Here is a 13,245-nt window from a genome sequence, read left to right as displayed (position 1 = left end):
GGACTGCAGCCTCTCATGTCACACTTCAGCCTAGACTGCTTGCAGCAGAGAAAGCTGCCAGGAAGATGTGAAGGCGGAAGGCGATGCAGGAAAGAGCAGTGTGAGGTGAGGAGTTCACAGCCGTTAGAGCAGGAAGGAAGAGGATCAGCATGTTGAAAGCAATGGATACCCAGGCAGAGACATCAGCGTCTTCAGGGGACTGGTGGTGGGCACCCGCAGGGACCGAGGATAAGCAAGAAAGGAGCTGGGTAGTGTCAGCTGATCCTTTCATAGGTGCAGGTACCTGGATCAAAGCAAGGGTCTGTCCTGCTCAGAGGACAGACCTCTGCAGGCAGAGCAGAGGGAAGAGGCAAGGGGACACTTTGCTGCAGCATCTCCATCTGTGTGGTCTCCATCCTCCCCTGCTGATGCCACCAGCTCCTGGCAGCCTGAAGCCCCCTCATTTGGGGCTGGGAGGAGTGGTGTTCCCCATTCATAGACTCTCTCTGAGTGTCCCCATGATGCGCAGGGCACACCTGTAAATTACCCCAGTATGGCAGCAAATGCTATAGGAGACTGCTCACCAGGCTTTCAGCTCTTCAGGACCTCCATGCAAGGAGGGTACACACACAGAGTGGCAAAAGGGTCACATCTCTGAGGATGGGTGCAAGTGAGCTGTGAGGACAGCGTCAGTGCCTGCTCCCAGGGCTGATAATTTAGGTTTCAGCAAGTATTCCCTTTGGATAGAGGCTCTGCCCCACTTTGCTGGTCACAGGACCTTGCACATGGTTTGGGTGAGAAAGCATCAAGCTCCCACAGTCCAAGAAGCCTGTAAAACTCAGGGATAATGTTAACAGCGGCATTAGTCCAGGTTTGCTGAAGGAACAACCAACCATGGCTTGAACAGGATGTAAGGACCTCCAGAGGGAGAAAGCTTTGGATGCCAAGGATCTCTTTAATCTAGTGGAAAAGAGAAAACAAGAACCACTGGTTGGAAGCTGAAGCCAGACAAATTCAAGCTGAAAATAAGGAGTAGTATTGTTAACAGTGCTGATGTTTAACTGCTGGAATGGACTCCCTGAGAAGTGTCAGCTTCTCCATCTCTTCAAGCCCTCACAACCACAGTCACTACTTTTCTGGAAGATGCTTTTGCCAAAACAAGCCATCAGGCTCAATAGAGGAATAAAAGAGCAAAGCTCTTTGTCCTGTGATATACAAGGGAGGCAGACCAGCCAGCCCTTGTCTCCATAAGGATTGCTTGGATTGTGGAAAAATGCAGAAGGTGCAGGAATGGAGCAGTCTGTGACAGGCTGGTGAAACTCGAGTGTGCCTGGGGGATGGAGAAAGAGCTTGCGCAGCTTCAGAACAGGGAAGAAGCAAGAGGAGGAGGGCCGGCAGGAGCCAGTTGATGCTGGTGGTGACACAGGATCACAGAGCCATGCCCTGCAGCCCCAGCCAGAGGAGGCTGTGCACTGCGAGGTCAGCAGCCGCTCGTTTGGAGTTTGGCTGCCTTTGCTGATTGCAGTCCCTGTGAGACTGAAGGGCTATGGCTCCGCTACTCAGTTTTCTGGTTATGGCAATGTCTTCTCACACGTGGTGAGCTCAGAGCTGAACTCAGGTGGGCTGTAAAGCTGCTCTGCTGCCTCTGGGAGAAAGCACTGGCGATACGCTCCTATGCCCTTCCTGATAGTTCTGAAGACCTAGTTAATAGGTCTGTCTGAAGGTCTGCCTGATCAGCCTTGCGCCTCCAAAAGCTGAAGTATCTAAAAGCTCTTGCAATGAATTAAAATGTGCAAACAGATCAAGTGGGACCCTCTGGGTCCCTGCCTGAGCTTTTCCTGTCTAATGGAAAGCTCGTGGGTCTTCCCTGGCCCCATGGGGTTCAGAAGATGTGGCTGGCCTGAGCTCTGCACATCAGCTCACTTGAGACACGCATCCTCCTGCCCTTATATCCGGGGTCCTGGCCAGGAACCTCCTGAGGTACAGGATGGCTCTGCCTTCAGGTGTTCCTTGCCTGCAGCTCTGGGGGCTGCAGTGGCAGCACCACTTAATAGGTCTGCAAAGTAATTAAAGCACGAAAGCTCCCTTGAATTCCCGCAGGACTAATAGCAGACCAGACCCCTCTCTGCTATTCCTCCTCTACCACTACAGCTGTACTGCTTGCTCAGCCCTGACAATGGGAGCTCTCCATGACTCCAAAACCCAAATCCTTTCTGCTGTTGCACTGGTTGGAGACACGAATAAAGCCGGGCATTGCCACAGCAGCCTCTGCCAGGATGCCTGGCATTGTGTTGTAAGGCAGGCGTGCTTCTCTTTGCAAAGGGCATATGGGTGCTGCCAGCCTGGGAGCCACACTCGCACAGGGTTTGCCATATAAGAGGAGGTGCCAGCTGCCGTCAGAGGTCCAGGGAGAGATCACTGATGAGTGGAAAAGCCATTCTGGTTGCAGCCAAGCTGAGTTTCAACACCAACTGCTTCTGAAGCTGGTCCCCATTTAAACAGGAGCCAGCAGCTGCAGGTGCCCAACAGCCCCGGTGCGGTTTTAGCTGGGGTTTGCTCATACCAGTAGTAGAAGCAGCCTCTGGTTCAGCTGGGAGAAGTGCCCACCCTGGCGGGTTTGTTTCCATCGTGCTAGGTGTGTGTGTAATCCATCACCCAAGTGCTCAGCGTCACCAGCTCCTGGTCATTTATTGCAAGGAACATGACTTTGGCCCCAGCCGCAAGCAGGCTCGTGGTGACGCAAAAAGCTGCAGCTGTCTTCAGTGCTTCCCTGCAGTCAGCTGAAGAGCTCAAGTGCCTCAAGGCCAGGCTGATGACTCCCTTTCCAGCCCCAGGTCATTTTTCTGGCCCTCCTCTGAACTCTCTTTGGTATTTCCACATCCTTCCCTAAATGGAGTCTTTGGAGCTAGCCTTGCCAGCAAGGTGAGGTGAAATCATTGCTCTCCTCTCACCTCCTGCAGATGCTGGAGGAACAGGTTGGTCCCCATGCTGCCCTAGAGGCATTGCCTGCACCAAAATGCTGCACATTCAGAGATGGCTATCTCACACTGCGGAACAGCTCATCCTTGCATCACTGCTGACAGCCTTACCTATCTCATGGCACCTGCATGGTAGCTCAGAAAAGCTGTGTACCCTTAGCTGGATCAGAAGCTCACAAATGTTGCCAGTGCTTCCCAGAGAGACAAACGTGTCCTTGTGAGATGGAGATGCTGAACAGCCTGTGAACTGCCACAGCAGAAGCCTCAGGGTCAGCTTCCCAGCTCTGCAGGGGAGCAGGGTTTGTCAGAGCACCCTTGAGAAAAGTGTACATCAAGACATGAGATTTGGCAGCAGATTGTGGGGCTGGGCAGCTCCTTGCACCTCCATATTGCAAACGTTGCTGTTGCTGAGCCTTGAGAGCGGAGGGACACAGGCATCAAAGCAGCAAACCCTCAGGAGACCACCCTGCCCAGAGGGGTGGGTGCTCAGCCAGAGGCTGGGCCTGCTGGTGCCAGTTCCCCATTGCCACAAGGCCATCGTAAGCCCCCTGCAGAACAACTCCTGAGACCCATATGGAACTTTTGAGGGTGGCCACGAGGTCTCTGGTCTGTACCACTCCCATAACTTGTAATGAAAGCAGCATCTTGTCAGTTGAAATGTAACAGGATGTGAGAAACCCCAAGGGGGCTGCTTAGAGAGACCTAAGAGCCTGAGCTGACAGGTAGCTAGAGGCAGTGAGCTCATTTACTTTTAACTCATTTATTTTTAACATGGGGCTGTGCAATCTCACCCTTGGCCTCACCATAAACTCAATTACTCATCCAGTGACACTTGCGAATCAGGATGGCTCCCCAGGGAGCTGGGAGTGTGCCGGGCACTGCTTCACCTGCTTGCAGTGAGCCTGAGCAGGATGGCATAGCATAGTTTCCCATAGCAGAAGCCTGGCACAGCCCCTGCAGCATGATGCAGGCAGGGATATCCCCAGGATGCCGAGCAGCACTGCCAGCCTTCAGGAACAGAGACCCATGGGCCTCAGGGACAGCACACGTCTACAGTACTGAGCCACTGCTGCTTGACCTCCCTGGGACCTTCGGCCTCTTGGCTGAGCCTGCTTGGGTGCACTTCACCCTGGCATCTCCTCCAGGGCCTGGGGTTTGCAGGGGAAGCAGTTACCAGGCTGGTGTGGCACAAAGCCCCGTGGTTTGGCTGAGAGCAGCAAGAGGAAAGCAGGAGGCGGCTTTTCCTCCATCACCGTGGCAAAAGCTTACACAGAAAGTGGGTCTTTGCCAGGCCAGCCTAGCAGTGCTGGAACATGTCAGCTTCATCTGAGCTGGGCTGGAGATATGACAAGGATGTCAGTGCGGTCTGGCCAGTGGTATTTGTCTCGTGTCAGCTGCTGCTGCAGCACTGCTCTGTGTTTCATATCCTGTCCTTTCCATCCAAAATGTGTGTTCATAGTGGCTCTTTGAGGGCTTCCCACCCATGGGATGTATACATGTATGAGGGATCTGCACTTCCACCTGCCCATCCTGCCCTGTAGCCTGGGGCCCTGGAGAACCCATTCCCACCAACATGCTCCTCTGTGGTGGCATACCCCATCCTGGCACTATCCTGACCAAGCAGGGCTTTTCTCATGCCTCTCCAGGCAGCGTGCAGAGCCACAAGGTGCTTGAGCCATGCTCCTTTTCACACCAGCAGCACTGCTCGCTGTGTGGGTCAGATGCTGCCAGGCAGAGCAGCCCCTGGTACCAGTGTGACCACCGCTGCTGGATGTCCAACACTGCCCACAGGGATGGGGGATGACCCCAATTTCTCTGGGGCAGCCAGTCAGGGTTGCACAGAGGGGATTATCCAAAGCGCTCGTGTGTGTGAAGATGCCCCAGTGCCAAGGCGCTGCCGAATGCACCCACAGGCAGCACCCAGAGGAGCAGCATGAGAGGTTCCATTTCACCAGCATCACCAGGGTGCTTGGAGCAGCAGCAGGGCCAGAGCCCCATCCTGCAGAACAGCAGGCGAGTGCCTGAGCCTGCCCTTTCCCTTCCCACAACCCTGCTTCATTTACCACACACCTCCCAGCTTCTGCAGCAGATGAGTGGGGGGCCCTGCCGGCAGCAGCGTCCATCACCACACAGCCTCACCTCCCTCCCCAGGGCTTGGGGCCCATCCTATGTGCCGAGCAAGGCCATGCCCTGGGGGAAAATGTAGTATTGTGGTGACGTAATTAAAGGCTGCATCATTAATGCATGTGTGCAGGGGATGAACAGTTCCTATTTCTAGAGTGCTTGACTTTCCCGTGCTATGTTCATGGATGCTTAACTCCACAGGAGACATACCTCTGAGAGGTGGAGCACCCTCAGCAGCATGGCCATGAAGAGAGCTGGGGAGCACAGAGGGCTCTTGTGTGCTCCAGCCCCATGTAGAGAGTGGGGCTGAGGGTGACCTGTCTCCTACAGAGACATCACCATCCCATGAGCATCAGCTGGAGCTGCTGCATGGGTCTGCAGCATGGCTACGTGCAGGTCTGTGGGAACATGCAAGGGCATCCAGTGCTGCTCCCCATGCTCCACAGCCCAGCCAAAATCTGAGCTCCTTTAGGGGGTATCATTGTCTCTCAGTGTAGGCAGACCAATGTATTCCGCCCTTAATCTCTTTCCTGGAAACAGCTATGCCATTTGGGCTTTGACTGCATGAAAAAGCTCACACCAAGGCAGACTCCTGGCACACGTTTTTACCCCAGCAGCCAAAATGCTAGCAGGGAAGCCAGCCTCTCCTGCCCATTCCCACTGTGAGCCAGGGGGCTGTTGTGCTGCTGACTTTCCCCTCTGTCCCCCAGGACTACTGGCTGTCCCTGCTCTACAAGCGGCTCATTGGTCCCAAGGTGCTGGCAATACACGTGGCCGGTCTCCAGAGGAAGCCCCGGCCCGGCAGGGTCATTCGTGACAAGCTTCGCATTTACGCCCACTGCACCAGCTACCACAAGTAAGCGGGCTGAGGGAGGCTGGGGGGTGCAGGGTGCGGATAAGCAGGACCCCCAGCATATGGGTACCATCCCGGACATACTGGGCAGGAGCCCAGGGGCTCAGCAAGGCGGGTTGGCTTCCCAGGGGACTTGCTCGGGTGCTGCTCTGGCCGCTGTCACAGCAGAGGGAGCACACGGGAACAGTGATGCCTCCGATGAAAGTCACGGCAAGCCCGTGCCTGGGAACGGGGCGGCCGAGGCTGGTGCAGTGGCCACCGGGCAGCCCCAGGCAGCAGAGATCAAGGGGGTGGATTTCACACGAGGGGCCCCCGGTCGGTCGGGTTACTCGCAGCCCGCACTGCCAGGGAGCCCGGCCTGGTTATTGTTTCGCTGATAAGGTCTTTGAAAGCGCCCCAGCGAGCCGGGCGGGGGCAGCCACCTCCTCCACAGACACAAGTTGCTATTGTGGAGGAGGAGAGACTGTTTCTTTACACAGTCCAGATGCTTTCAACATGCCTCCAGCTCAGTAGGAAACCTTGTCCAGTAACTGACAGGTGCAAAGTGCTTTATAGCCTTTGTTTGGGGCTGCCTGATTAGGCAGGGACAGAGGATCAGTGTCTGGACCTGTCAGTTAGGTGCCCGGAGTGGTGGGGGCAGATGCCACTCATGCAAAGAGTTCCCTTCCGTTCTCAGCCCCCTCATTGCAAGGCCTTGGGGGAGCTGTCCTGAGATTGTCACCCCACTCAGAACAGCAGCACAGCACCCTCTTGAGCTGTGTCACCCCTGGCTAAAGAGGGGGAGGTTGGAAAGGTGTCGTTGTGGAGCTCGGCTTCATGATGGGGAGGTGGCATCTCCCTGTGGAGGGACAGCCAGGACAGTCCTGATCACAGTGATGTCCCCTCTGGATGACTGCGGGAGGCCAGTTTTACAGAGACCCCCAAACCGCTTCTTGGAGGCAGTGCTCCTGGGGCCCATGCCAGCACAGCCCTCAGCTCTTTGCTCTCCCCTTTGCAGCCACAACTATGTCCGCGGGTCCATCACCCTTTACATCATCAACCTGCATCGATCCCGGAAGAAAATCAAGCTGGCAGGGACGCTGCGGGATAAGATCGTCCACCAGTACCTGCTGCAGCCCTACGGCAAGGACGGGCTCCACTCCAAGTAAGTGCCATACTGGGGCTGGGGCTGCCACCACTGCCCTGTCCTCGATGCCACCACCCTAACCCTCTCTTGATCCCGCAGGTCGGTCCAGCTCAACGGACAGCCGTTGGCGATGGTGGACGATGGGACCCTCCCCGAGCTAAAGCCTCGTCCTCTGCGCGCTGGCCGCACCCTGGTCATCCCCCCACTGACCATGAGCTTCTATGTGGTGAAGAACGTGAATGCGCTGGCCTGCCGGTACCGATAACCCACGGCTCAGAACTGACCCGCCAGCCCCGCTCCTGCCCCTGCGCACTCCCCAGGACACGCTGCCTCCTCGGCAGTCCGCACAGCCGGGCTACGTCGGGCGGGCACCGTAACGTGCCGTTGTCCTCGCACCGTCCGGCTTGGCACCCTCTCCTGCCCTGTGACTGCAGAGCTCCACTTGGCCCTGGCCGTCATCCGTCGGAGCGGTGCGATGGCGAATTTGCAGGGCCTGCCGCGGTCCGTCCCACCAGCTGCAAGAAGCACCGGGGGTCCGGTGCCCAGCGGCTGCCAGGAGGGCTGGGGCACTCTATCCTGGGCTCCTCAGGGTGACCCTCCAGCACCCAGGTCCCCCTTTCTTTTGCACCTTCCTGGGCGGCGGGCAGCGCTGCCGGTGCAGCAAGCGCATGGAAGCAGCTCCCTCTGCTGCCGCCAGCCTGACCGCGACCGGAGCGCGGATGCTCCCGGGAGAAGGGGCGCCGGGGGCCGCACGGGGCGGGGATCGAAGGGCCGCTGCTGGAAATGCTGAGAATTAAATTATACAGCCCGGAGCGGAGCGGCGCGGCGGGAGGCGGGGCCGGCGGGCAGCCCCGGCCCCTCCCGGGCGGGAAGCGGCGGCCGGTGAATGTGTCCTGCCCGGGAGAGGGGCGGTGTCGAGGGCAGGAGCAGCCGGGGCGCGCGGAGGCGCTACCGGAGGTGTAATAAAGTTGGGCTGTCAAAGGCGCCTGTGTCTTCTCTCCGCCACGGGCCGGGGCAGGGGCCGGCGGGGTGGAGCGGGCAGCCCCGACGCCGGTGACGGTGTTCCGTGGTGCAGTGCCGCGCCGGGCCGCTGGGGGCGCTGCGGGCGCGGTGGTCACGCGCGCGGAGCAGGAAGCGGAGCGGGGCGGGTGGAGCCGCGCGGACCGGTGCCCGTCCGCCGCTGCTGCGGGCCGGGTCGGGCCATGCGGTGCGTCCTGATCGCCAGCACTGCGGCCGAGCTACTCTTCTACTGGGCTGATGCCGCCTTCCTCCGCAGGCTGCGGCCGCCCCACGGCGGGCAGGTGGGGCGGGACGGGGCGGAGGCGGGAGTGGAGGGAGTGCGTGATGCGCGGCCGCTGACCCGGCAGCGTGTGCCCCAGGGTCCGGCGCTGGAGGACAGCCTCAACACCCTCTTCGCCCCCCTCATCATCTCCTGCACGGCTCTGCTGGAGAAGCTCGCCGACACTTACACTTGCTTTGCGACCGAGCGCGGTCGGCACCTCCACGTCATGCACATGGTAGGACGGGCACCGGGAACCGGGGACCGAAGCGTCCCAGCCGGCCCCGACCTAACCCCGCTGGTGCTTGCAGTTCGGGGACTGCCTGTATATCGCAGTGAACGGCGACGGGACGGAGAGCGAGGATGACCTGCGCCGGACGCTGTTCGTGCTGCGGCGCTTGGTGGAGGTCCACTGCGGCCTCGTCACGCTCGATTCCCACCTCATCCGCAAGGAGTGAGTGGGCACGGCTGGCATGGGCTGGCCCCCCGGGATGGAGGGGCAGCTGCATTCATGGAGCCCCGGGAGGGGTGAGATCAGGTGTCTCCAAGCTGAGACCCCCCTTTTGCAGCAGGACCCCCTGCCTGCCGGGCTGCAGCTGGGTCTTGGGGTGCCCGTCTCCCCCAGGGAGGTGACAGCCGTCTCTCAGTTCTCTTTCTGTGGCTGTTCCAGGTTGCGACCGGCCGATTCAGAGCAGCGGGAGCGTGTCTGGAGCCTGCTGCGCGGCCTGCTGGAGACCTACAGCCGCCTGCGGGAGGAGGACCAGAGCTTTGCGGTGGAGGTACCGTGCCCTGGGGTGTCCCTCGCCTTGGGGCATCCCAGGGGTGTGCTGCTGCATGGAGTCTTGGGATGTGGGGAACAGCTTTTGGCCAGGGACTTTGGGGCAGCTCCCTGGAGCAGTGGAAGCTTCGACCTGCCCCTAGGGCTGTGTGGCTGGGTCTGGGGGGGCTCAGCAGCTTTCCCTCCTCCCTGCATCCCAGGCCGTGGAACGGCTGATCCACCCTCAGCTGTGCGAGCAGTGCATCGAGTTCCTGGAGCAGCAGGTGGTGCAGTACCTCAACTCCAGCCCCGAGCGTGGTGGGGATGAGGTGTGCCATGCCTTCCTCCTGGTGCACACCAAGCTGCTGGCCTTCTACTCCAGGTGCGCCCAGCCCCACCACCCTCCCCAGGGCAGCCACTCTACCTCCCAGCTCATCCTTCCCTTCTCTGTTCTGCAGCCGCAACACCAGTTCCCTCCGCCCTGCTGACTTGCTCATCCTCATCCTCCTAGTGCAGGACCTGTACCCCAGCCAGAGCATCGAGGAGGAGCTCAGCCCCCAGGTGCTCCAGAGCAGGGTGTGGGGTGCAGCAGGTTGGGATGCCCCCATGGGGTGATGTCTTGGAGGGTTTAATTTTTTTCCCTCTTTTTGGAAGCCCACAGCAGAGAAGGTGCTCCCCCAGGGACCCAAGAGAAGCGAGAGCATTCCAGTGAGCAGCCCTGGCTCCCATGGAGCTGCAGAGAAGAACTCGGATGACCAGGTGAATCCCTGGGATAGGGACCTGCAGGCTGGGCTGTCTGCATCACTCCCATTGCCGACCCAGCTATTCCCGCTGGCAGGACACAGATGATCTCTCTGTCCCTGAGGTCTACTACACTCCTGAGCCTTCTCCAGGCAGGCACAGCACAGGTGAGTGCCCAGCGGGGCAGCAGCCACCTCCCTGCATGTGGGGCTGGCAGGGAGAGCAACCTGCCGTGCTCCCTGCAGGCAGTGAGAGCTGGTCAGAAGGCACTGAGATGCTGAGCACCGGGGAGGTGGATGCTGCAGATGTCCAGGTGAGCAAGGGGTCCTGCAGTCCCTCCTGGCTCTTCAGCCTGTCCTGGTGCTCTCTGCAGTCCTTGTTCCTTGTCATTTGTCACACAGTGCTGTGCTGTGCTGTGGGTGCCCCTGGCTCTAGGGTTAGGGGGATGCCCTGTGTCTGCCACGTTGTGCATAACTGTGACAGCTCTGACCACCCTCTCTGAGGCACTGCTTACAGTCTCTGTGCCCAGAAGTGTCAGCACAGAGGGGCTGGGGCTGTCTCAGAGCAGTTTGGTGTCTCCCTCTGCTGCCTCTGGGCTTTCTGGGCTGCTTCCCTGATGGATGCCACAGAGCCTCACACACTCTCTGCAAGCAACTGCGAGCCTCGGCATAAGGCATTTGCAGCCTGTCTTTGCAAGCAGCTTACCCACTACTTGCTGCTCTTTTGGGGCCCCTGGGCACTTTGCTCACTGCTGATCTTTTGTCACGTGGCCTCTCCAGCTCCCTTGGTTAAGTCATGTCTGTTTGGAGCTTTCAGGGCATTGCTGTGGGCTGTCTTAGCTCTTTGGGGGCTGAGCATCTCCTTTCTCTTCGTAGATGGCAGAGGACTTGCTCCAGACCTTGGGGCCTCTCGTCCCTGAAGCTTCAAACCCCAGGAGGATCTTCCTGGATGCCAACCTTCGGGAAGGTTACTGCCCCTTGCTGCCACACACCATGCACTGCCTCCCACTCTGGCCAGGCATCTCCCTTATCCTCCTGACCAAGGTGAGCTCACTCTAAGGTGAGGGATGTGACGCTGTGCTGGGTCCTGGCTCACCCACATCTCCATTCCCCAGCAGGGCCCCATGACCCAGGTGGCCATCACCTTGTACCAGCTGCTGGATGGTTTCTTGGTGCTGGAGAAGAAGCTGGAAGAGGGGCCAAAGGGGGGAGCCCCACGCTCCTACCCGTTTGTTGCTGAGCTGCGACAGCGCATGGACAAGTTTGTGAAGAAGCTGAACGGGCAGGACATCCAGGTGGGAGTGGGGACACGAGGACTCCATCCTGCTGTCCCCACTGCCTGATGCTGAGCCTGGTCTCTCTCTAGTTGCAGAACACCTGGGTGGACTTCAAAAATAAGATGTTTTCCCGGACCGAGCCTGGGAGCTCCCTGGAGTGAGTATGGGATAGCAAGGGAAAGTCTCCAGGGCAGGCTGGGAGCAGCGTGGCTGTCCCTGCAGTGCTGGGGACCCAGAGGCCAAACTCAGCAGCATCCCTGTCTCCTGGCTCAGGCTGCTGCAGACAGTGTCCAACATGAAGCGGCAGCTCTGCTCTGTGTACCGCCAGCTCTTCCTGACTTCTGCCAGCCACAGCCTGTCCCAGGGGCTGCGGGACCGTGCCCAGAAGCTCATGAAGTGAGTGCATGGGGTGGCGAGCATCCCCAGGGGGCTGCCCCACACCCAGCTCTGCTGAGGCTTGGCAGTTCCTGGCCTCCCACTGTGCTGCTTCTTGGCAGGGAGAAGCTGCTGGACTGGCGGGACTTCCTGCTGGTGAAGAGCAGGCGCAATATCACCATGGTGTCATACCCATCCCTGCGGCTGGGAGCCCAGCCTGGTGAGGAGGGGTCCCCACAAGGGGGTGGCAGAGGTGGGAGTGGGACAATGTACCCCCATCACTGGGCTCAAGGGGAGGAGTGTGGTGGGCGAAGGGGCTGTCCTGGGAAGGCACCAAAGTTGTTGGACACCCTTAACCCCTCCCACATACCTGGAGGACTTTCCTGGCCTGGTGCACTTCATCTATGTGGACCGCACGTCTGGGCAGATGATGGCACCATCGCTCAGCATCACAGAGAAATCCAGCTCAGAGCTGGGCAAGGGCCCCCTGGCCACCTTCATCAAGAGGAAGGTACTGCGTGTGGGGCTAAGGGTGGGATGGGGTACCCCAGGAGGGGGTGATGGTTGGAGGGCTTTCTGCTCAAGTTTCAGTTGGTCCTTGTCCCCCAGGTCTGGTCGCTAATCACGTTGGCCCGGCGATACCTACAGAAGGGCTACACGACGCTCATGCTGCAGGATGGCGACTACTGCTGCTCCTACTTCCTCTGGTTTGAGAATGAGCTGGTATGTGGGGTCAGACAAGGGCTGAGCCCCTCTTCCCCAGCACCTTCTCAGGGCAGGGCTGTAGGCACAGTTGGCTTCAGCTCTTTGGCAGTCTCTTGCCTGCTCCTGCCCTCTCCTGTCATCTCTCCCCAGGGCTACAAGCTGAACGTGATGGAGGTGCCAGTTCTCTCCGATGATTCTGCTCCCATTGGGATGCTGGCAGGAGACTACTATAGGTGAGCGGTCCCCAGCCATGTTGCTTGGCACCAGGGCCTGGGGCTGTTAGTGGTGCTGTCCTCACTGGGATGTCACTGCAGGATGGTAGCAGTGCTGTGCTGTGCTGTCACCAGGGTTGTACCAGCCCATCTCCCCAGCCTGGTGCGGGGGTCCTGCCAGTAGATGGGCACTGTGTCCTTGCCTTCCTTTCTAGGGGGAAGGTGGTTATAAAGGGGGTACTAGTCTGCACTGTACCTGCTGAGCCCCCCATCTTCTCTCCAGGAAGCTGCTGCGTTACTATAGCAAGAACCACCAGGCAGAAGTGGTGAAGTGCTACGAGCTGCTGACCGTGCACCTCGGCATCATCCCCTCCGAGCTCGTGGTCCAGCAGGCCTGTGACTTGGCCCGGCGCCTCTGGGAGCCCTCCCGCATCCCCCTGCTCTGAGCTGCCTCCAGCCACCTCGGGGCCAGGATTAAAGCAGGGCTGTGGGTGTTCCTGATGCACGGGATGCTTTCTCAGTGTCTGTGCTTTCGGCTGTACCTGCAGGCAGCCTTCCCATCCTCCAGCCCAGCTCCCCATGGGCTTCGCTGGCACCCAGCAGCCTTCGGGGACAGGCGGAGAGTGGGGCTGAGAGGTTGTTGGCAATTCACCGTCTTGCTGAAAAGTGCGTTTCCAAAGAAGGATTTATAGCGGTGGCTTGGCATTGCTGACAGGCTTTGGCTAGAAAAGAAAACAGCGTAGCCAAATGTGTGTGGATGAATGGCCCACGGTGCGCCCCCCTCTCCTCTCTCCCACATGTGGGGTGCAGGGCCCTTGAAGGCTTGGGCAGGGTTGAGGA

General features: G+C 59.2%; 2 protein-coding genes across 2 annotated transcripts in view; both read left to right on the top strand.

Moving 5' to 3' along the window:
• The window catches only part of HPSE2 (heparanase 2 (inactive)), a gene marked incomplete at its 5' end in the record, with an annotated part of 109,547 nt that extends 101,650 nt beyond the window's left edge, over positions 1 to 7,897 (top strand). Inside the window, 3 exons of the mRNA XM_080620296.1 lie at positions 5,792 to 5,937; positions 6,932 to 7,078; positions 7,160 to 7,897. Coding sequence (XP_080476422.1) covers positions 5,792 to 5,937; positions 6,932 to 7,078; positions 7,160 to 7,325 — 459 coding nt within the window. The 3' untranslated portion in view covers positions 7,326 to 7,897. The remainder of the gene's footprint in view (positions 1 to 5,791; positions 5,938 to 6,931; positions 7,079 to 7,159) is intronic.
• Positions 7,898 to 8,262: 365 nt separating this feature from the next.
• On the top strand, positions 8,263 to 12,851 carry HPS1 (HPS1 biogenesis of lysosomal organelles complex 3 subunit 1; the record flags this gene model as incomplete). The annotated part of the gene is made up of 17 exons (XM_080621343.1): positions 8,263 to 8,577; positions 8,651 to 8,793; positions 9,010 to 9,118; positions 9,318 to 9,478; positions 9,555 to 9,657; positions 9,751 to 9,855; positions 9,935 to 10,004; positions 10,083 to 10,150; positions 10,713 to 10,880; positions 10,955 to 11,131; positions 11,203 to 11,270; positions 11,387 to 11,509; positions 11,611 to 11,671; positions 11,850 to 11,999; positions 12,098 to 12,211; positions 12,344 to 12,426; positions 12,689 to 12,851. The coding sequence occupies 17 exons, from the start codon at positions 8,263 to 8,265 to the stop codon at positions 12,849 to 12,851; spliced, it is 2,181 nt and encodes a 726-aa protein (XP_080477469.1).
• Positions 12,852 to 13,245: the final 394 nt, after the last annotated feature.

Source organism: Psittacula echo (assembly GCF_963264785.1).
Source record: "Psittacula echo genome assembly, chromosome: 6".
Lineage (NCBI taxonomy): Eukaryota > Metazoa > Chordata > Aves > Psittaciformes > Psittacidae > Psittacula > Psittacula echo.
This window is presented reverse-complemented; position numbering and strand designations above follow the sequence as displayed.